Source organism: Scyliorhinus torazame, chromosome 12 (genome assembly GCF_047496885.1).
Source record: "Scyliorhinus torazame isolate Kashiwa2021f chromosome 12, sScyTor2.1, whole genome shotgun sequence".
Lineage (NCBI taxonomy): Eukaryota > Metazoa > Chordata > Chondrichthyes > Carcharhiniformes > Scyliorhinidae > Scyliorhinus > Scyliorhinus torazame.
Window position 1 is genome coordinate 228,919,761 of NC_092718.1, and position 20,599 is coordinate 228,940,359.

The following is a 20,599-nucleotide window of genomic DNA, read 5'->3' on the forward strand; positions in this document are numbered from 1 at the left end:
GGTGCTTTCAGGGGTGTGGGTCAGAGAGGGCAAGGTGTCAGAGATTTACCGAGAGATGAGGGAAGAGGGGGAGGAGTCGGTGGGCGAACTGAAAGGAAAGTGGGAAGAAGAACTAGGGGAGGAGATAGAGGAGGGTATGTGGGCTGATGCCCTAAGCAGGGTAAATTCCTCTTCCTCATGCGCCAGGCTTAGCCTGATTCAATTTAAGGTGCTACATAGAGCACACATAACGGGAGCAAGATTGAGCAGGTTCTTTGGAGTGGAGGACAAATGTGGGAGGTGTGGCGGGAGCCCGGCAAACCACGCACATGTGTTTTGGGCGTGTCCGGCACTGGAAGGGTATTGGAAGGGAGTGACGGGAGTGATTTCGCGGGTGGTGAAGGCCCGGGTCAAACCAGGCTGGGGGTTAGCTCTATTTGGAGTTGCGGAAGAGCCGGGAGTGCAGGAGGTGAAAGAGGCCGACGTTGTGGCCTTTGCGACCCTAGTAGCCCGGCGCAGGATCCTACTCATGTGGAAGGAGGCGAAACCCCCCGGACTGGAGGCCTGGGTAAATGATATGGCGGGGTTCATTAAACTGGAGCAGAGAAAGTTTGCCCTGAGAGGATCGGCTCAAGGGTTCACCAGGCGGTGGCAGCCATTTCTCGACTACCTAGGGGAACGTTAGAGGGAAGACAGATGACCAGCAGCAGCAACCCAGGGGGAAGGGGGGGGGGGGGGGGGGGAGGGGGGGGTTTAGTTTAGTTTAGGTCAAAGATAAAGAGGTTTTGTTACTTGTGTATTGTTAAAAATTTCTGTATTGTTATTGTTGCGTTTGCTTTGTAAGAGGGGAAAAATTGTTGTTTGGGAGAAAAAATTTCAATAAAACATATTTAAAAAAAAAAAAGTAGTAATCTCAGGATTGCTACCAGTGCCACGAGACAGTCAGAGTAGAAATTCAAGAATAGTCAGAATGAAAACATGGCTTGAGAGATGGTGCAGGAGGGAGGGATTCAGATTTTGGGGACATTCGAACCGGTTCTGGGGGCGGTGGGACCATTACAAATCGGATGGTCTACACCTGGGCAGGAACGGAACCAATGTCCTGGGGGTGCTTTTGCTAACACTGTTGGGGAGGTTTTAAACTAATGTGGCAGGGGGATGGGAACCAGATTAGTGGTCCTAAAGAAAGTCCTAGATAGTGGTCCTAAAGAAAGAGTGTTAAATTAGGGAAAGGCCAAGTATAACAAAATTCGGCAGGAGCTAGGGAATGTGGATTGGGAGCAGCTCTTTAAGGGTAAATCCACATTTAAAATGTGGGAGTCTCTTAAGGAAAGGTTGATTAGAGTGCAGGACAGACATGTCCCTGTGAAAATGAGGGATAGAAATGGCAAGATTAGGGAACCATGGATGACGGGTGGAATTGAAGCATACATAAGATCTAGGTGACTTAAATCTGATGAAGCTTTGGAGGAATATCGGGAAAGTAGGACAAATCTCAAACGCGCAATAAAGAGGGCTAAAACGGGTCATCTTTGGCTAACAGGGTTAAGGAAAATCCCAAAGCCTTTTATTCATACATAAGGAGCAAGAGGGTAACTAGAGAAAGGATTGGCCCACTCAAAGACAAAAGAGGGAATTTATGCGTGGAGTCAGAAGAAATGGGTGAGATTCTTAATGAGTACTTTGCATCGGTATTCACCAAGGAGAGGGACATGACGGATGTTGAGGCTAAGGATGGATGTTTAAATACTCTAGGTCAAGTCGGCATAAGGAAGGGGCAAGTTTTGGGTATTCTAAAAGGCATTAAGGTGGACAAGTCCCCAGGTCCGGATGGGATCTATCCCAGGTTACTGAGGGAAGCGAGGGAAGAAATAGCTGGGGCCTTAACAGATATCTTTGCAGCATCCTTGAGCACGGGCGAGGTCCTGGAAGACTGGAGAATTGCTAATGTTGTCCCATAATCCAGGGAATTATAGACCTGTGAGCTTGACGTCAGTGGTAGGCAAACTGTTGGAGAAGATACTGAGGGATAGGATCTATTCACATTTGGAAGAAAATAGACTTATCAGTGATAGGCAGCATTTGTTTTGTGCAGGGAAGGTCATGTCTTACAAACCTAATAGAATTATTTGAGGAAGTGACAACGTTAATTGATGAGAGAATGGCTGTAGATGTCATATACATAGACTTCAGTAAGGCGTTTGATAAAGTTTCCCATGGAAGGTTGATGGAAAAAGTGAAGTCGTATGGGGTTCAGGGTGTACTAGCTAGATGGATAAGGAACTGGCTGGGCAACAGGAGACAGAGAGTAGTGGTGGAAGGGAGTGTCTCAAAATGGAGAAAGGTGACTAGTGGTGTTCCACAGGGATCTGTGCTCGGACCATTGTTGTTTGTAATATACATAAATGATCTGGACGAAGGTATAGGTGGTCTGATTAGCAAGTTTGCAGATGATACTAAGATTGGTGGAGTTGCAGATAGCGAGGAGGACTGTCAGAGAATACAGCAAAATATAAATAGATTGGAGAGTTCGGCAGAGAAATGGCAGATGGAGTTCAATCCAGGCAAATGCGAGGTGGTGCATTTTGGAAGATCTAATTCAAGAGCGGACTATACGGTCAATGGAAGAGTCCTGGGGAAAATTGATGTACAGAGCGATCTGGGAGTTCAGGTCCATTGTACCCTAAAGGTGGCAACGCAGGTCGATAGAGTGGTCAAGAAGGCATACAGCATGCTTGCCTTCATCGGATGGGTATTGAGTACAAGAGTCGGCAGGTCATGTTACAGTTGAATAGGACTTTGGTTAGACCACATTTGGAATACTGCATGCAGTTCTGGTCGCCACATTACCAGAAGGATGTGGATGCTTTAGAGAGGGTGCAGAGGAGGTTCACCAGGATGTTGCCTGGTATGGAGGGTGCTAGCTACGAAGAAAGGTTGAGTAGATTAGGATTGTTTTCGTTGGAAAGACGGAGGTTGAGGGGGGACCTGATTGAGGTCTACAAAATTATGAGAGGTATGGACAACAAGCTTTTTCCAAGAATGGGGGGTGTCAATTACAAGGGGTCACGATTTCAAGGTGAGAGGGGGAAGGTTTAAGGGAGATGTGCGTGGAAAGTTTTTTACGCAGAGGGTGGTGGGTGCCTGGAACGCTTTGCCAGCGGAGGTGGTAGAGGCGGGCACAATAGCATCATTTAAGATGCATCTAGACAGACATATGAACGGGCGGGGAACAGAGGGAAGTAGATCCTTGGAAAATAGGTGACAGGTTTAAAGGATCTGGATCGGCGCAGGCTGGGAGGGCCGAAGGGCCTGTTCCTGTGCTGTAATTTTCTTTGTTCTTTGTATTACTTGCCTCCTCCCCCCTGCCCCAGCCAATTGCCCTGTTGCACCTTTCCAGGATTTTGTTACATTACTCCAGGGTAATGGGCCTATGTCAGTGGATCAATATACAATGTCCCTTGGCCTTTGATGCCCCTGGCATGTGTCCTCTGGAGGGCACCGTCCGACTTGGCGGTGGCAGATGCCTTGATGTGCCACCCTGTTCTGCATCTGACCACAAGATGCACCGTTGTCAGGGGGGGGTTTGGATTGGATTTGTTTATTGTCACGTGTACCGAGGTACAATGAAAAGTATTGTTCTGCGTACAGTTCAGGCAGATCGTTCCATACATGAAAAGAAAATACATAACAGGGCAAACATAAAATTCACAATGTAAATATATAGACACACGCATCGGGTGAAGCTTACAGGAGTGTGAAGAGATTAGATCAGTCTATAAGAGGGTCATTTAGGAGTCTGGTAACAGCAGGGAAGAAGCTGTTTTTGAGTCTGTTTGTGCGTGTTCTCAGACTTTTGTATCTCCTGCCGGATGGGAGAAGTTGGAAGAGGGAATAAGCCGGGTGGGAGGGATCTTTGATTATGCTGCCCACTTTCCCAAGGCAGCGATAGACAGAGTCAATGGATAGGAGGCGGGTTTGTGTGATGGACTGGGCGATGTTCACGACTCTCTGTAATTTCTTATGGTCTTGGGCCAAACAGTTGCCATGCCAGGTTGTGATGCAGTCCGATAGGATGCTTTCTATGGTGCATCTGTAAAAGTTGGTAAGAGTCAATGTGGACATGCGGATGTTCCTTAGTTTCCTGAGGAAGTATAGGCGCTGTTGTGCTTTCTTGGTGGTAGCGTCGACGTGAGTGGACCAGGTCAGATTTTGGGTGATGTGCACCTCGGAATTTGAAGCTGTCAACCATCTCCACCTTACCCCGTTGATGCAGACAGAGATGTGTTTGATACTTTGCTTCCTGAAGTCAATGACCATCTCTTAAGTTTTACTGAAATTGAGGGAGAGATTGTTGTCGTTACACCACTCCACTAGGTTCTCTATCTCCCTCCTGTATTCTGACTCCTCGTTGTTCGAAATCCGACCCACTACGATTGTGTCGTCATCAAACTAGTAGATGGAGTTGGAGCCAGATTTTGCCACAGACTGCTGTGTATATAGGGAGTATCGTATGTGTATCGTGTGTGTACAGGGAGCATAGTATGCGTATCGTGTGTGTGTAGGGAGTATCGTATGTGTATCGTGTGTGTACAGGGAGCATAGTATGCGTATCGTGTGTGTGTAGGGAGAGCAATGCCCTCTGTGAGTGGGCCATGCTCTGCAGTCCCTCACCAATGTCCACCTGTGTCTAGGACATGGTCCTCAGCAACCAGGACATGCTCTGGAGCGCCTCAGAAATGCCCACGAGACTAGGACATGCACCGTAGAACCCCGGTAAGGTCCAGCTGAGAGTGGGACACGTTCCCCAACGAGCGGGACATGCTCCACAGCTCCTCGGAAAAATCCACCTGTATCAGGGACACGTCTCCCATTGAGTGTCGTGGTGCTCAAACGTAGAACATAGAAAATACAGCACAGAACAGGCCCTTCGGCCCACGATGTTGTGCCGAACCTTTGTCCTAGATTAATCATAGATTATTATGATATTATTATGGCTGTCACTGACTGAGCCATGGCTTGGGACACCACTACTCATACTGCTGACGTCGTGTTCCAAGCTTTCCATTGCAGATGCAACCCTAGCAGTACTGGCTTCGGTGCGACGCATTGCCGGCGTAATCTCCTGTGCCCACAGCTTTTGAGACTCCTCCAATTGGCTAGGGAGCCACTAGAGTGTCGCTGACACCTCCTCTGAATCTCACGGCCACACCCTATCAACTGCATCAGCTCCGGGATAACTTGGTCCCGAGGCTCAGCATCTGACTGGGACACAGCTGGGTCCTGGGATCCAAAAGACATCTGATTGCTGCCTCCCTTGGATGTTCCTGCCCCCACCTGATGTGCATCTGCAACTGTGTGGTGCTCACCAAATTGTACCCCAGAAGCCTTTCCACTACTGTTGTCCACCAAGGTGTGTCTCTATGCTGGTGGAGGGTGGGGACGACAGCTGTGACACATTAATGGTGGCATCCTCACGGCTGTCCTCCGACGTGTTCTCATGGGCTGCATGGGGGTGGGGGGGCTAACCCCGGATGGACCGGCGCCATGGAATGGAGATCCTGCGGGAGAATGGATATGTGGTCAGTTGGAGGGAAGGATCATAATCCTGGCATGAACTCAGGTGTGACAGGTCACCTGGGTGGGGGCCGGTGTATACTCACCTCTCTGGCGAAGGCCAATCGTAATGTTGGTGACCGATCTGTCCTCAGCCACTCCCACAACCTCCAGGGTTGGTTCCTCGTAGGGGGTTAGGGCCCGAAGGTCCGGCACCCCGCCACCCATCTGGGTCCTTTCCTATCTGTTGTGGGCTAACTTCTCCTGTGAGAACACAGGGGGCTTTGTGAGCCGTCCGCTTCATGTATTGTGTGTGTGTGTATGTGTGTGTGTGTGTAGGGGATAGTCATGAAACCGTGGGGCATCATTAAGTGCCTAATGAATGTTAGATACAGGTGACGGCCTCGCTGGGTCGGCTGTTTGGATACACATATCATTTCCCGCTCGCTATCACACTTAGAAACCTTTCCATTAGACCATGCCGATGGTTTATTCACACATTCAAACTGAGAGAATGGCCACAACTTCATACACACACAGCACACAATACAAAGATAGAAAAGAGGATTTTTTACAACTATGTGTCATGCTAGAGTGCCTTTAAGAAATGGATGTGTAAGCAATGTATCTTTAAGAAAACAGTGATGTCAGAGACTGGGTGGGGCTGGGCTTTAGTTCAGCCATTTTGCAGTCTATGTTTTGGCAGGTTTTTAGTTTCAGTTTAAAAGCAGTGTTTGTGTGTCTGTGTGTTTCCAGAGAGCTGCAAGTTTTGCAGTTTGGTTTTGCAGCTCAGAAAGTGCCTGGCTGGTTTTGCTGAGAGCAGTTTAAAAGTGCCTGGCTGTTTTGCTGGAGCTGAAGGCAACCAAGCTAATATGACTCTGCCATGCTACAAAATATATATATATCCTTTAACCTGATGTGATACTGTTTAAAGGTGTTAAGTCTCTTGGAAGTTTGAAGGAACATTTTAAGGAAGTATTTATTGTTGCAATATTTTCTGAGTTATCTTTGAAGTAAGGGGTGTTAAGAGATCCAATGTTTAAGATGTTAAGTTGAGTTCATGGAATAAACAGTGTTTTGTGTTTAAAAACCCACGTGTCCATAATTGTAATCCCACACCGAGGGAAAAAGCCGTGTGCTTGGAAAAGCAACAAATCCATTAAAGGGAGAGGTTGGTTGAACTCCATGATACATTTTGGGGTTCTGAAAAGTCTCGCCCATAACAATTGGGGGCGCGAGGGGGATAAAAGTCTATCTATTGGATTAGCTTTTGTGAACTTAAAGACAGTGAACGAGTGTTGCTTTTCCGGTGTGGTATTTTAGTTTAAGGGGGGAGAGTGTGTTGTGAACAATGGCTCTTTCAGAGGCTCAGAAGTTTTTAGGGGTGGAGAATGTTACACGTAGTACCTTACGGACAGAAACGAAAAGCAGACTGTTAGATTTGGCAAAAACATTGCAGTTAATCTTACTTGATAAAATGCGAAAAGATGAGGTAATTATGGTGGTGGTTAAGCATTTAAAGTTGCCTGAGATAGAGTCTGACTCATTGGAAATGGCAAAAATTCAGTTGCAAATTAAACAAATGGAACATCAGAAAGAATTAAAGCTGCTGGAATACGAGAGTGAGAGAGGAAAAATAAAGAGAAAGAGAGAGGAAAAAGAAAAGGAGAGAGAAGAAAGGAGAAAAGAAACAATAGCCCTAGCAGAACAAAAAGATAAAAGAGAGGAAGTTTGAACTTCAGAAAATGGCCATGAAATTTGACAATCAGTTAAAATTGGCAGACGTAAAGGGAAACGTACAGTTGGATGATAGTGATGAGGATAGTGAGAAAGAGCGTCATAGTCGAAGGCTTGGTGGGAATCTATTTAAATATGTCCAAGCATTGCCAAGGTTTGACGAGAAGGAAGTGGAAGCCTTTTTCATTTCATTTGAGAAGGTAGCTAAACAAATGAAATGGCCACAGGACATGTGGGTGTTACTGATTCAAACAAAGCTGGTAGGTAGAGCTAGTGAAATGTTTGCATCACTACCGTAGGAGGTATCTGGAACGTATGAGGAGGTGAAGAAATCCATCTTAAGTGCATATGAGCTAGTTCCTGACGCTTACAGACAAAGGTTTAGAAATTTAAGGAAAGAATTTGGTCAAACATACATGGAGTTTGAAAGGCTCAAACAGACTAATTTTGATAGATGGATAAGGGCTTTGAAAATAGACCAAACGTACGAAGCTCTCAGAGAAATTATACTTTTGGAGGAGTTTAAAAATTCAATTCCTGATGTAGTGAGAACTCATGTGGAAGAACAGAGAGTTAAAACTGCGAGATTAGCAGCGGAAATGGCAGATGATTATGAATTAGTTCATAAATCAAAGATTGGTTTCTGACATCAGTTTCAGCCGGCGAGGGATAGAAACTGGGGTCATGAGAAATACTCAAGTGGTAAAGGTAAAGGTGATCTGATGGGAGCCAATAAAGAGAGTGTACCTCAGATAAAAAAGAAATCCAGGAGGGTGGAAAAGAAATGAAAAGTTTCAAATGTTTTCACTGTAATAAACTAGGCCATGTAAAGTCACAGTGTTGGTGGTTGAAGAAAAGCACTGGGAAGGCTGATGTGGTAAAACAGGAAAAGACAGTGGGGTTTGTTAGAGTGGTAAAGGAAAGCCCAAGGGAAGCGAAGGAGGTGCAAACGATTGTACAGCCTGTTCAAGAAGTAATTGTTAAGAAGGTGCCAGATGTCTTTAAAGAATTTACTTGTGTGGGTAAAGTTTACTCATGTGTATCAGGAGGAGCAGGTAAAGAAGTCACAATTTTAAGAGATACAGGGGCTAGTCAATCTTTAATGGTAAGAGATGAGGAATTATGTAGTTTGGGAAGAATGTTGCCAGGAAAGGTGGTGACATGTGGAATTCAGGGTGAGAGGAGTAGCGTTCCATTATATAAGGTAAGGTTGGAAAGTCCAGAGAAGAGTGGTGAAGTGGTGATAGGAGTAATAGATAAACTATCTTGTCCAGGAATACAGTTTATCTTGGGTAATGATATAGCTGGATCGCAGGTGGGAGTGATGCCTACTGTGGTTGATAAGCCAGTGGAAAATCAGACAACTGAAGTGTTGAAGGACGAATATCCTGGGATTTTTCCGGATTGTGTAGTAACAAGGTCGCAAAGTCACAGGTTAAGACAAGAGGAGAAATCAAAGAGTGAAGATGAAGTTGAAGTGCAATTATCAGAAACGATTTTTGATCAGATGGTTGAAAAAGAACAAGAACAGGTGGAGGATGAGGCGGATACTTTTAGTTCAGGAAAATTGGCAGAGTTACAACAGAAAGATGTAGAAATAAAACGGATATATCAGAAAGCATACACGGAAGAGAAATCTGAGTGTATACCAGAGTGTTATTACCGTAAAAATGATGTCTTGATGAGAAAATGGAGACCTTTACATATGCAGGCGGATGAAAAGTGGGCAGAAGTTCATAAAGTAGTATTGCCGGTAGGGTATAGAAAGGAGGTGTTGCGAGTTGCACATGAGGTACCAGTGGGAGGTCATTTGGGAATAAGGAAAACTCAAGCTAAAATCCAGAAACATTTTTATTGGCCTGGACTACATAAAGATGTAGTTAAATTTTGTCAATCATGTCACACATGTCAAGTGATAGGGAAACCTCAAGCAGTGATAAAACCAGCGCCCTGAATACCCATTCCTGCATTTGATGAACCTTTTACAAGGGTCCTAATCGATTGTGTAGAACCGCTTCCTAAAACAAAAAGTGGGAATCAATATCTTTTGACTGGAATGGATGTGTCTACTAGGTTTCCAGAGGCCATTCCAGTATGTAATATTACAGCTAAAAGGATTGTGGAGGAGTTACTTAAGTTCTTTACTAGATATGGACTACCCACAGAAATTCAATCGGATCAAGGAACAAATTTTACTTCAAAGTTGTTCAAGGAAGTTGTGTATGGCTTAGGAATAAAACAATTTAAATCAACTGCGTACCATCCAGAATCACAGGGAGCGTTAGAAAGGTGGCATCAGACATTAAAGACAATGTTGAGGGCGAATTGTCAAGATTATCCAGAGGATTGGGATAAAGGAATTCCATTCGTACTGTTTGCAATTAGGAATGCACCTAATGAGTCTACCAAATTCAGTCCTTTTGAACTAATTTTTGGTCATGAGGTAAGAGGACCACTTAAATTGATTAAGGAGAAATTGGTGGGTGAGAAATCAGAAATTACACTATTGGATTACGTGTCAAATTTTAGGGAACGATTAAATAGAGCAGGTGAATTGGCGAGACAACATTTGAAAGTTGCACAAAATGTGATGAAACGGGTAGCGGACGAGAAATCCAAAGTTCGTAGTTTTGCCAGTGGGGATAAAGTTTTAGTGTTGTTATCAGTGGTAGGGGAGCCTTTAAAAGCTAGGTTTTGTGGACCGTATCAGATTGAAAGGAAATTAAGTGAGGGGAATTATGTGGTAAAAACACCAGATAGAAGGAAGACTCACCGAGTGTGTCATATGAATCTGCTTAAAAGGTACTTTGAAAGGGAAGGAGAGAAAAAGGAGGTTTTAATGATTCTAACTCAAAGTGACGAACCAAATCCAGATGACAGTGAATTTGACATACGTCAAATTAAATTGGAAAATGAGGATGTTCTCAAAAATTGGGATGAATTGTTAAATTACCTTCCAGAGGAAAAACAAACTGACCTGAAAGAGTTATTGATATCACGTTGGCAAGTTTGTAGAGATAAATTGGGAAGTACTAAAATGGCTATACATGATGTAGATGTGGGAAATGCTGTTCCTATCAAACAACATCCATACAGACTTAATCCTTTAAAATTGGCACAGGTTAACAGAGAGATTGAGAGTGTGCTGAAGAATGGCATAATTGAAGTGGGTTGCAGCCAATGGAGTTCACACGTAGTGATGGTACCTAAACCAGGCGGTACCCAACGGTTGTGTGTGGACTATCGAAAGGTGAATGCAGTTACAAGAACGGACTCTTATCCTATCCCACCATTGAAGGATTGCATGGAGAAAGTGGGACAATCTGCTTTTATTTCCATGTTCCAGACACGGAAAGAACATTTAAAACATCGTATGGAGTTCTTCGATCGACGTCAGGAGGCGGGTTTGGTGATGAACCTAGCCGAAAGTGAATTTGGAGAAGCCCAAATCACACTTTCCTTGAGGAGTTTCCGATACCCACAAGGCGAAGGGAAATAATGCGATTTCTTAGCATGAGTGGATTTGATCGAACCTTTGTGCAAAGGTTTTGTGGCGTGATTGCTCCACTGATGGAATTGCTGAAGAACCGTAAAAATTTCAATGGACAGCGGACTTTCAACAGGTATTTGACTGCCTGAAAGCTGTGATAACCAATGCTCCTGTGTTGGAGAATTGCAAGGGACTCTGTGGTCAAATTGAACTAAAGTATCTGATTCTAAAGAGAAATGCCGAGGAGTAGAAGAATGGATGGATCGTGCAGAGACTTTGTTCAACGAGACTGTCAATCGAGAAGGATTTTGGTTGGAGGAAGAAGAACAAAGAAACATGGACTATATTATTATATTTGTTTGCATGTGTTTTTTTTCAAAACGAAAAGGTATATTTACTCTGTACATTTCTTAGTGGATGGTGCAAAAGTGTAAAATGAAACCATCTTGAAGTTGATGGTTTATTTTTTTTCTTGGGGGGAGGTGTCATGCAAGAGTGATATGGAGAAGAGTTCACATGATGGTCAGAGCTCAGGTGGTCAGAGTCCAGTAAACGTTCATTGAGTAGCTGCAGTCAGGGAAATTCAGCTAGCTAAAGCAGGATTTACATAATTCCTTTAAAGTTGATGGGGGCACAGCGAGATGAGGTTGGTCCAGAGCGAGATGAGGTTGGAATCTAATCTGCACATCCCGGGATACTAAGGGGTAATTTTGCATGGCCAATCCACCTAACCTGCACGTCTTTGGACTGTGGGAGGAAACCAGAGCACCCGGACGAAACCCATGCAGACACGGGGAGAACGTGCAGACTCCACACAGTCACCCAAGGCCGGAATTGAATCAGGGCCCTGGAGCTATGAGGCAGCAGTGCTAACCACCGGGCAGCCCGGTCCCTGGTTCTGTGAGGCAGCAGTGCTAACCACTGTGCCACCTTGCCGTCCTAACTATGTCTACGCCGGATCATACGCAGCATCTCTCAGCCTCGCCGAGGAGACTCCAGCCGGGCGCCGTTTAGCACTGGTCCCCACAAACGGGGACCAGGCGGAACAGCTCTTGAGGGGGGGGCCCCCCGGGCAATTGGAGGCCCCTGAGTCTGGTAGTCTGCATCAAGCCAACCTGCTTGTTTTAATGCTGCCAGCTGACACTGAGACTGCAACTGAGAATATGCAGAAAGTGCCCCCCTAGTGTAGTGACTCAATTAAACATAGATTTCCAGTAAAACTTTCCAAGTCCAGCTGTTGATCCACATACCTTCTGAGAGAGTAAACATCAAGGAAATGCTAAAAGAACAAATGAAAAACATAATCTTTAGAGGCTAGTATGAACTAAATACGTAAATAAAAACAATCTACATTAAAGAAAACCAACAAACGGCTACCAGAACGAGCAAATGGAGATGTCAGTAAAGCATTTCCCTTGTGGTTATAAAAGACTTGTTTACCTTGTGCCTTTTCTGGGATTCCACCAGCCATGTGTTTCTTGCCTGTGCGCTGGGTGCGGGATTCTACCTTCCCGCCGATTGTCAGTGGGATTTCCCCTTGTAACCACCCCACATCGCTGTGAAACCCACTGGCGGGGCTGGGATGCCGGTGGGAAAATTGAATTGCAATGACTGGAGAATTCCTGATCTTTAAATGTCCACAGTGACAATTTTTTAAAAGATAAATTTAAAGTGCCCAATTCTTTTTTTTCCCCAATTAAGGGGCAATTTAGTGTGGCCAATCTACCTATCCTGAACATCTTTGGGTTGTGGGGATGAGACACATGGGGAGTATGTGCAAACGCCACACTGACTGGGTCTGGGATCGAACCCGGGTCCTCGGCGCCGTGAGGCAGCAGTGCTAACCACTGTGCCACCCATAATGACAACTTTTAAAGTGCTGTTGCAATAAAAAAAGTGTGAACAGCAAACTCGCACAAAGCAATGTGTGAATGAGCAGATAAACTATTTCATTGATTTTGTGAGAGCCACAAAGAATCCAGCACAAGTTTGTAGAATAGAAAGAAATAACATTTATTTACAATTACATATATATATTGTATATATATATACAGCAGGACTCTCTTGCTGCTCACTCCTCTCTAGCTGGTTCCATACTGGCCAGCTCTATTTATGCAGGGACTCTGCTAATGATTTTCCCGCCCCCCTCATTGGGGAAGCTCATACTCCTTAAGGATTGTGGGATTGCCATTAGTCCCCAGCCAGTGGTAAGCAGGCAGGTTATAACAATTGACCAGTTGAGGGATTAATATTGGCACCAGGGCAGCAGGGATAACTCACCTTTTTTTGCAAAATAGTGCCACGCTATTTCTTACGTCCACTTGAGCGGGCACATTGATTCTTGGTTAACATCACATCTGAAAGACGGCAGTTTTAACTGTGCACACTGATGTGTCAGCCTAAACTTTGTGCTCTAACCTTTGGAGTAGGGTATTCTGATTCAGCATGAATGGATAGCATCAGAATGGAGGCTGACAAACGAGGGTAACAGAAATTAGAAATCAGAGGAGAAAGATTGTTCAAATTGAGGTCAATCCTTGGAATGGGACAGATGAAAGGGCAAGACAAGACCACTGCTACCAACTGAATCACAACAGACGTCAGATTCTGGGATAGAAAAGTCGGTACTGTAACAAGTGGCGTATCTGGAGTATTTTATTGCCGTGTCCTCACTGTGTCCATGTAGGATACAAATATATATCATTTGCCCTCACCCTAAAAATTATACTTAATTATGTTTCCCACACTAGATCATAGTTATCTTGCTGTCATTCTGCCAAGTCACTTTTGCTTGTACACTGCATCATGAAATAGTAGGATTTGATTGTGTCCCCGGTGACCAAGATAATAAATTAACCATTAGCTCTACATTACCTTATTAACTATTCTAACATCGATCATTAATACATTTCAGATGATGACCCTGAAATGACACCTTAAAAATGATCATCTTTTTATAATAATAATCGCTTATTGTCACAAGTAGGCCTCAATGAAGTTACTGTGAAAAGCCCCTAGTCGCCACATTCCGGCGCCTGTTCGGGGAGGCCAGTACGGGAATTGAACCCGCGCTGCTGGCATTGTTCTGCATTACGAGCCAGCTATTTAGCCCACTGTGCTAAAACCAATTTTATAAGTATTTTCTACAACACAATCCTATTTCTGAAGTACTCAATATCTCAATGATACTTGAGAGCAGACTTATGGCATGAATTGAGACCGTACACTATTTGTTGTAAAGCTCGGTTGCTTCCCAATGTTTCATTACCTGTCTTTGCTGCATCATTTGCCTCATTTCAACCTGTAACTGGCTGACCTGTTCCTCTGCCTTCCTTTGCATCTCAAATCGAAGGTGTCGCTCCTGTATGAATGTAAAGAAGATCAGAATTTTGCTGAAGTAAATTTCTAAATTAATGAATAAAAGTAAAATACTGCGTGTGACAATATGTGTATTGTAGAATAATGAAGGGGTAACAATTTACTGTAACTACATCCAACCACTAGATGGCGATCAAGCCCATACACATGGATCACGTGATACTCTTGATTGGGGGAGTAGGTTGTTAGGCGAGATAGAGAATAGTCGTGTTATCAGGAGCTCTGTAGTTAGAATCCTAGTTTTAGTCAATCTGTGATCTTTTATATCTTAGCAAGCAAGTTGAATTTATTTGGTTGCAGTGTAAATAAATTAGCTTTGTTCAAAACATAGCTTGATGTTCTTTGTGAGACACTACATTTCGAAGTCCTCCTCACTCAGAAAGCAAAAAACATCACGCTGCGATGATGAAAATCTGAAATAAAAATAGAAAATGCAGGAAAAACTCAGCAGGTCTGGCAGCATCTATGGAGATGCTTATTGAAGCATGTTGTTTGTTGAAATAAGTCTGGTTTACGTCTTTTTTATTCTGGATAACAGTAGCGAAGGTAAACAATTAGCCATTTTGATGAGTGAATCAAACTTTTCAACTAATGGTGTGACCTGTGGAGTTGTGGGGCTAGTAAAACTGCACAATCCCCCCATCCCAGTCATAACAGGCTTGTTTGGTACTGCAAGTACTGGTTGGATTTATTCAGTAATCCAGTGAATGGGTTTGTTGGTAAGTAAACCTTAGGTTGCATTTAATCTGCAGTCGTTGCATTGAAATGGGCCACCTGGGACACTTTGTGTTTATTGTGGTTCCCCAATAACTGCTACATTCTTTCTTAGAAAGTGAGGTAGGACAGGAAGATGCAATCCTGCTTTCATGAAATCACAGGTGTAATGCAAATCATTGACAATAATGTCATCTGAATATTGAGAGAAAATGCAAACTAGTAAGACTTGCATGGAATAAACCACTCTCAGTAATACACATTCCAAGGTCCACAACAGATCTCATTTTGTAAAAGTACCTGCTGAAGCTTTTCTTCAAATGAAAACTTCTGTTCCAAATGTATTCTCTTGGTCTCCTGCACCAACCTTTGAAGCTGCTCTTCTTCCCTCCTGCAGTACAACAGTTTGATTGATTGGCTTCTTCTGAGGCCTGTTCCACTAGTAACAGTTTTCTCTTGGTTCTTTTCAGATATATCAATGCAGCCACCTTGTGGTGAGGAGTTCTTTTGGGGAAATTTAGTGCTGTGGCGAGGGTTTTTTTGTGGGGTGGGGTATGATTTGAAAACATTCTTTCCTGGGATGTGGGCATCAGATTCCAGCTTCCGCAGTAATTAGATTTTATCCCCAGAGCATCACCCTGTGTGTCTGGATTACTAGTCCAGTGACAATACCACTGCACCACCACCACCTCAAATCATTGCTGAGGTGAGGACTTTATTTGGGAAGATTTCGTGCTGTGGTGTGGTGAGGGCCTTTTGGGGGAATTTAGAGCCATGGTGAGAGGTTTATTGCGGGATTTGGTAATATGGTGTGTTGGTGCTGTGGTGAGAAGCTATTGGGACGGGTTTGCAAAGTGGTGGGAGCCTTTTGAGGGGTTTTAGAGCTGTGACGGGAGCTTACTAAGGTGGTTAAATATGGGCTTTACTGAAGAGGTTAAATTGCTGAGGAGGTAGACTAGTGGGGGTTTAATTTAATTTAATTTGACGAGGTAGAGACTTTATCGAGGGAGTTTAGTGGCTATGAGTTTGTCTGGTGGGAATTGGAGGTGGGAACTGTGGGCTGACTGCCGTGAGAGGGGCAAGTCCCTCTTGCCCACTTGGAGGACAAGTTCACGTCTACATCTGTGGTGATCTTAGCCCTATCACTCAAAGCCTTCCACCATGAATGACAACACCAAGAGGGAGTAGACCTGACACTAAATCTGCAGTGGCGTCCCATCAAGTGATCGGTGTTTCCCTTGAAGTAGCATGTTTCGGCAACTGCCTGGGCCCCAGACAAATAGGCTTCCCTCTTTCCTCTGGATATTAGCTGATAAAGTTCAGAGTGAGGTATAGATGCTAGGCAAGTCTGCACCTCCTAAAACCTTGCCTAGGCTACACAGTTAAAAATGAAGGTTTCAGGAAAGCTGAGTGGGTGGGGGGGGGGGTCTGCAGGGGGGAGGGGTTCCTGCGTGCTGCAGGAGGGGTTCCTGCGTGCTGTAGGGGAAGTTTCTGCGTGCTGCGGGTTTCTGCATGCTGTGGGGGGGGGGGGTTCTGCGTGCTGCAGGGGGGGGGGTTCTACGTGCTGCGGGGGGGGGGGTTCTGTGTGCTGCGGGGAGGGGTTTCTTCGTGCTGCGGGGGGGGCAGGGTTTCTGCGTGCTGCAGGGGGGGGGTTCTGTGTGCTGCGGGGAGGGGTTTCTTCGTGCTGCAGGGGGGCAGGGTTTCTGCGTGCTGCGGGGTTCTGCGGGGGGGGTTCTGTGTGCTGCGGGGAGGGGTTTCTTTGTGCTGCAGGGGGGCAGGGTTTCTGCGTGCTGCAGGGGGGGGGTTCTGCGTGCTGCGGGGTTCTGCGGGGGGGGTTCTGTGTGCTGCGGGGAGGGGTTTCTTTGTGCTGCAGGGGGGCAGGGTTTCTGCGTGCTGCAGGGGGGGCTTCTATGTGCTGCAGGAGGAGGGGTTTCTGTGTGCTGCGGGGGGGGTCTGCGTGCTGCGGGGGGGTCTGCATGCTGCGGGGGGGGTTCTGCGTGCTGCGGGGGGGTCTGCGTGCTGCAGGGGGTTTCTGCGTGCTACGGGGGGGGTCTGCGTGCTGCGGGGGGGTCTGCGTGCTGCGGGGGGGTCTGCGTGCTGCAGGGGGGGTTTCTGCGTGCTGCGGGGGGGGGTCTGCGTGCTGCGGGGGGGTCTGCATGCTGCGGGGGGGTTCTGCGTGCTGCGGGGGGGGTCTGCGTGCTGCAGGGGGTTTCTGCGTGCTGCGGGGGGGGTCTGCGTGCTGCGGGGGGGGGGTCTGCGTGCTGCGGGGGGGTCTGCGTGCTGCAGGGGGGGTTTCTGCGTGCTGCGGGGGGGTCTGCGTGCTGCGGGGGGGGGTTTGCATGCTGCGGGGGGGGGGTTCTGCGTGCTGCGGGGGGGGTCTCTGCGTGCTGCGGGGGAGTTTCTGCGTGCTGCGGGGGGGAGAGTTTCTGTGTGCTGCAGGGGGGGTTTCTGCGTGCTGCGGGGGGGGGGGAGTTTCTGCGTGCTGCGGGGGGGGGGGGGGAGTTTCTGCGTGCTGCGGGGGGGGGGAGTTTCTGCGTGCTGCGGGTTTCTGCGTGCTGCGGGGGGGGTTTCTGCGTGCTACGGGGGGGGGTTTCTGCGTGCTGCGGGGGGGTTCTGCGTGCTGCAGGGGGGTTTCTGTGCGCTGCGGGGGGGGGAGCTTCTGCGTGCTGCGGGGGGGGGGGAGTTTCTGCGTGCTGCGGGGGGGGAGTTTCTGCGTGCTGCGGGGGGGGGTTTCTTCATGCTGCGGGGGGGAGTTTCTGCGTGCTGCGGGGGGGGGGGTTCTGCGCGCTGCGGGGGGGGGGGTTTCTGCGTGTTGCGGGGGGAAGTTTCTGCGTGCTGCGGGGGGGGGGTTTCTTCATGCTGCGGGGGGGAGTTTCTGCGTGCTGCGGGGGGGAGTTTCTGCGTGCTGCGGGGGGGGGGTTCTGCGTGCTGCGGGGGGGGGGTTTCTGCGTGTTGCGGGGGGAAGTTTCTGCGTGCTGCGGGGGGGGGGGAGTTTCTGCGTGCTGCGGGGGGGGGGGTTTCTGCGTGCTGCGGGGGGGGGGAGTTTCTGCGTGCTGCGGGGGGGGGGAGTTTCTGCGTGCTGCGGGGGGGGGGGAGTTTCTGCGTGCTGCGGGGGGGGAGTTTCTGCGTGCTGCGGGGGGGGAGTTTCTGCGTGCTGCGGGGGGGGGCAGTTTCTGCGTGCTGCGGGGGGGGGGGAGTTTCTGCGTGCTGCGGGGGGGGGGGGAGTTTCTGCGTGCTGCGGGGGGGGGGGAGTTTCTGCGTGCTGCGGGGGGGGGGGGAGTTTCTGCGTGCTGCGGGGAGAGTTTCTGCATGCTGCGGGGGGGGGGGGGAGTTACTGCGTGCTGCTGGGGGGGTTCCTTCATGCTGCGGGGGGGAGTTTCTGGTGCTGCGGGTGGGGGGGAGTTTCTGCGTGCTGCGGGGGGGGGGTGTTTCTGCGTGCTGCAGTGGGGGCGGGAGTTCCTGCGTGCTGCGGGGGGGGGGGCGGTTTCTGCGTGGGGGAGTTTCTGCCTGCTGCGGGGGGGGGGGGGGGAGTTTCTGCGTGCTGTGGGGGGGAGGGTTTCTGCGTGCTGCGTGGGGGAGGGTTTCTGCGTGCTGCGTGGGGGGGGGGGCGGTTTCTGCGTGGGGGAGTTTCTGCGTGCTGCGCGGGGGGGGGGAGTTTCTGCGTGCTGCGGGGGGGGGGTTTCTGCGTGCTGTGGGGGGGAGTTTCTGCGTGCTGTGGGGGGGAGTTTCTGCGTGCTGCGTGGGGGGGGGGCGGTTTCTGCGTGGGGGAGTTTCTGCCTGCTGCGGGGGGGGGGGGGGGAGTTTCTGCGTGCTGTGGGGGGGAGTTTCTGCGTGCTGCGGGGGGAGAGTTTCTGCGTGCTGTGGGGGGGAGGGTTTCTGCGTGCTGCGGGGGGGGGGGGGGGCGGTTTCTGCGTGGGGGAGTTTCTGCCTGCTGCGGGGGGGGGGGGGGAGTTTCTGCGTGCTGTGGGGGGAGGGTTTCTGCCTGCTGCGGGGGGGGGGATTTTCTGCGTGCTGTGGGGGGAGGGTTTCTGCGTGCTGCAGGGGGGGGGGGGGGCGGTTTCTGCGTGCTGCGTGGGGGAGTTTCTGCCTGCTGCGGGGGGGGGGGGATTTTCTGCGTGCTGTGGGGGGAGGGTTTCTGCGTGCTGCGGGGGGGGGCGGTTTCTGCGTGCTGCGTGGGGGAGTTTCTGCCTGCTGCGGGGGGGGGGGGGAGTTTCTGCGTGCTGCAGGGGGGGGTTTTCTGCATGCTGCGGGGGGGAGTTTCTGCGTGCTGTGGGGGGGAGTTTCTGCGTGCTGTGGGGGAGGGTTTCTGCGTGCTGCAGGGGGGGGTTTTCTGCATGCTGCGGGGGGGAGTTTCTGCGTGCTGCGGGGGGGAGTTTCTGTGTGCTGCGGGGGGAGAGTTTCTGTGTGCTGCGGGGGGGAGTTTCTGTGTGCTGCGGGGGGGAGTTTCTGTGTGCTGCGGGGGGGAGTTTCTGCGTGCTGTGGGGGGGAGTTTCTGCGTGCTGCGGGGGGAGAGTTTCTGTGTGCTGCGGGGGTGGAGTTTCTGCGTGCTGCGGGGGGAGTTTCTGCGTGCTGCGGGGGGAGAGTTTCTGTGTGCTGCGGGGGGGAGTTTCTGTGTGCTGCGGGGGGGAGTTTCTGCGTGCTGTGGGGGGGAGTTTCTGCGTGCTGCGGGGGGAGAGTTTCTGTGTGCTGTGGGGGGGAGTTTCTGCGTGCTGCGGGGGGGAGTTTCTGCGTGCTGTGGGGGGGGGGGGAGTTTCTGCGTGCTGCGGGGGGGAGTTTCTGTGTGCTGCGGGGGTGGAGTTTCTGTGTGCTGCGGGGGTGGAGTTTCTGTGTGCTGCGGGGGTGGAGTTTCTGCGTGCTGTGGGGGGGGGGGGAGTTTCTGCGTGCTGTGGGGGGGAGTTTCTGCGTGCTGCGGGGGGAGTTTCTGCGTGCTGCGGGGGGGGGGGTTTCTGCGTGCTGCGGGGGTGGAGTTTCTGCGTGCTGCGGGGGGGGGTGGGAGTTTCTGCGTGCTGTGGGGGGAGGGTTTCTGCGTGCTGCGGGGGGGAGTTTCTGCGTGCTGTGGGGGGAGGGTTTCTGCGTGCTGCGGGGGGGAGTTTCTGCGTGCTGCGGGGGGGAGTTTCTGCGTGCTGCGGGGGGGGGGAGTTTCTGCGTGCTGCGGGGGGGGGGAGTTTCTGCGTGCTGCGGGGGGGAGAGTTTCTGCGTGCTGTGGGGGTGGAGTTTCTGCGTGCTGTGGGGGGGAGTTTCTGCGTGCTGCGGGGGTGGAGTTTCTGCGTGCTGTGGGGGTGGAGTTTCTGCGTGCTGTGGGGGGGGGGGAGTTTCTGTGTGCTGTGGGGGGGAGTTTCTGCGTGCTGCGGGGGGGAGGGGGAGTTTCTGTGTGCTGTGGGGGGGAGTTTCTGCGTGCTGTGGGGGGGGGGTTTCTGTGTGCTGTGGGGGGGAGTTTCTGCGTGCTGCGGGGGGGGGGGAGTTTCTGCGTGCTGTGGGGGGGGGAGTTTCTGCGTGCTGCGGGGGTGGAGTTTCTGCGTGCTGCGGGGTGGAGTTTCTGCGTGCTGTGGGGCGGGGGGGAGTTTCTGCGTGCTGTGGGGGGAGGGTTTCTGCGTGCTGCGGGGGGGAGTTTCTGCGTGCTGCGGGGGGGAGTTTCTGCGTGCTGCGGGGGGGAGTTTCTGCGTGCTGCGGGGGGGGGGAGTTTCTGCGTGCTGTGGGGGGGGGGGGGGAGTTTCTGCGTGCTGCGGGGGTGGAGTTTCTGCGTGC

General features: G+C 49.7%; 1 protein-coding gene across 9 annotated transcripts in view; it reads right to left on the minus strand.

Moving 5' to 3' along the window:
- Positions 1–20,599, minus strand: part of LOC140387046 (uncharacterized) — a 262,462-nt gene that overhangs the window by 86,833 nt on the left and 155,030 nt on the right. For all 9 annotated transcript variants that reach the window (XM_072470055.1, XM_072470052.1, XM_072470056.1 and 6 more), the window contains 3 exons: positions 15,155–15,245; positions 14,031–14,123; positions 12,013–12,041 (listed from right to left, as the gene is read on the minus strand). In XM_072470055.1, the coding sequence (XP_072326156.1) occupies positions 12,013–12,041; positions 14,031–14,123; positions 15,155–15,245 (213 nt within the window). The remainder of the gene's footprint in view (positions 1–12,012; positions 12,042–14,030; positions 14,124–15,154; positions 15,246–20,599) is intronic.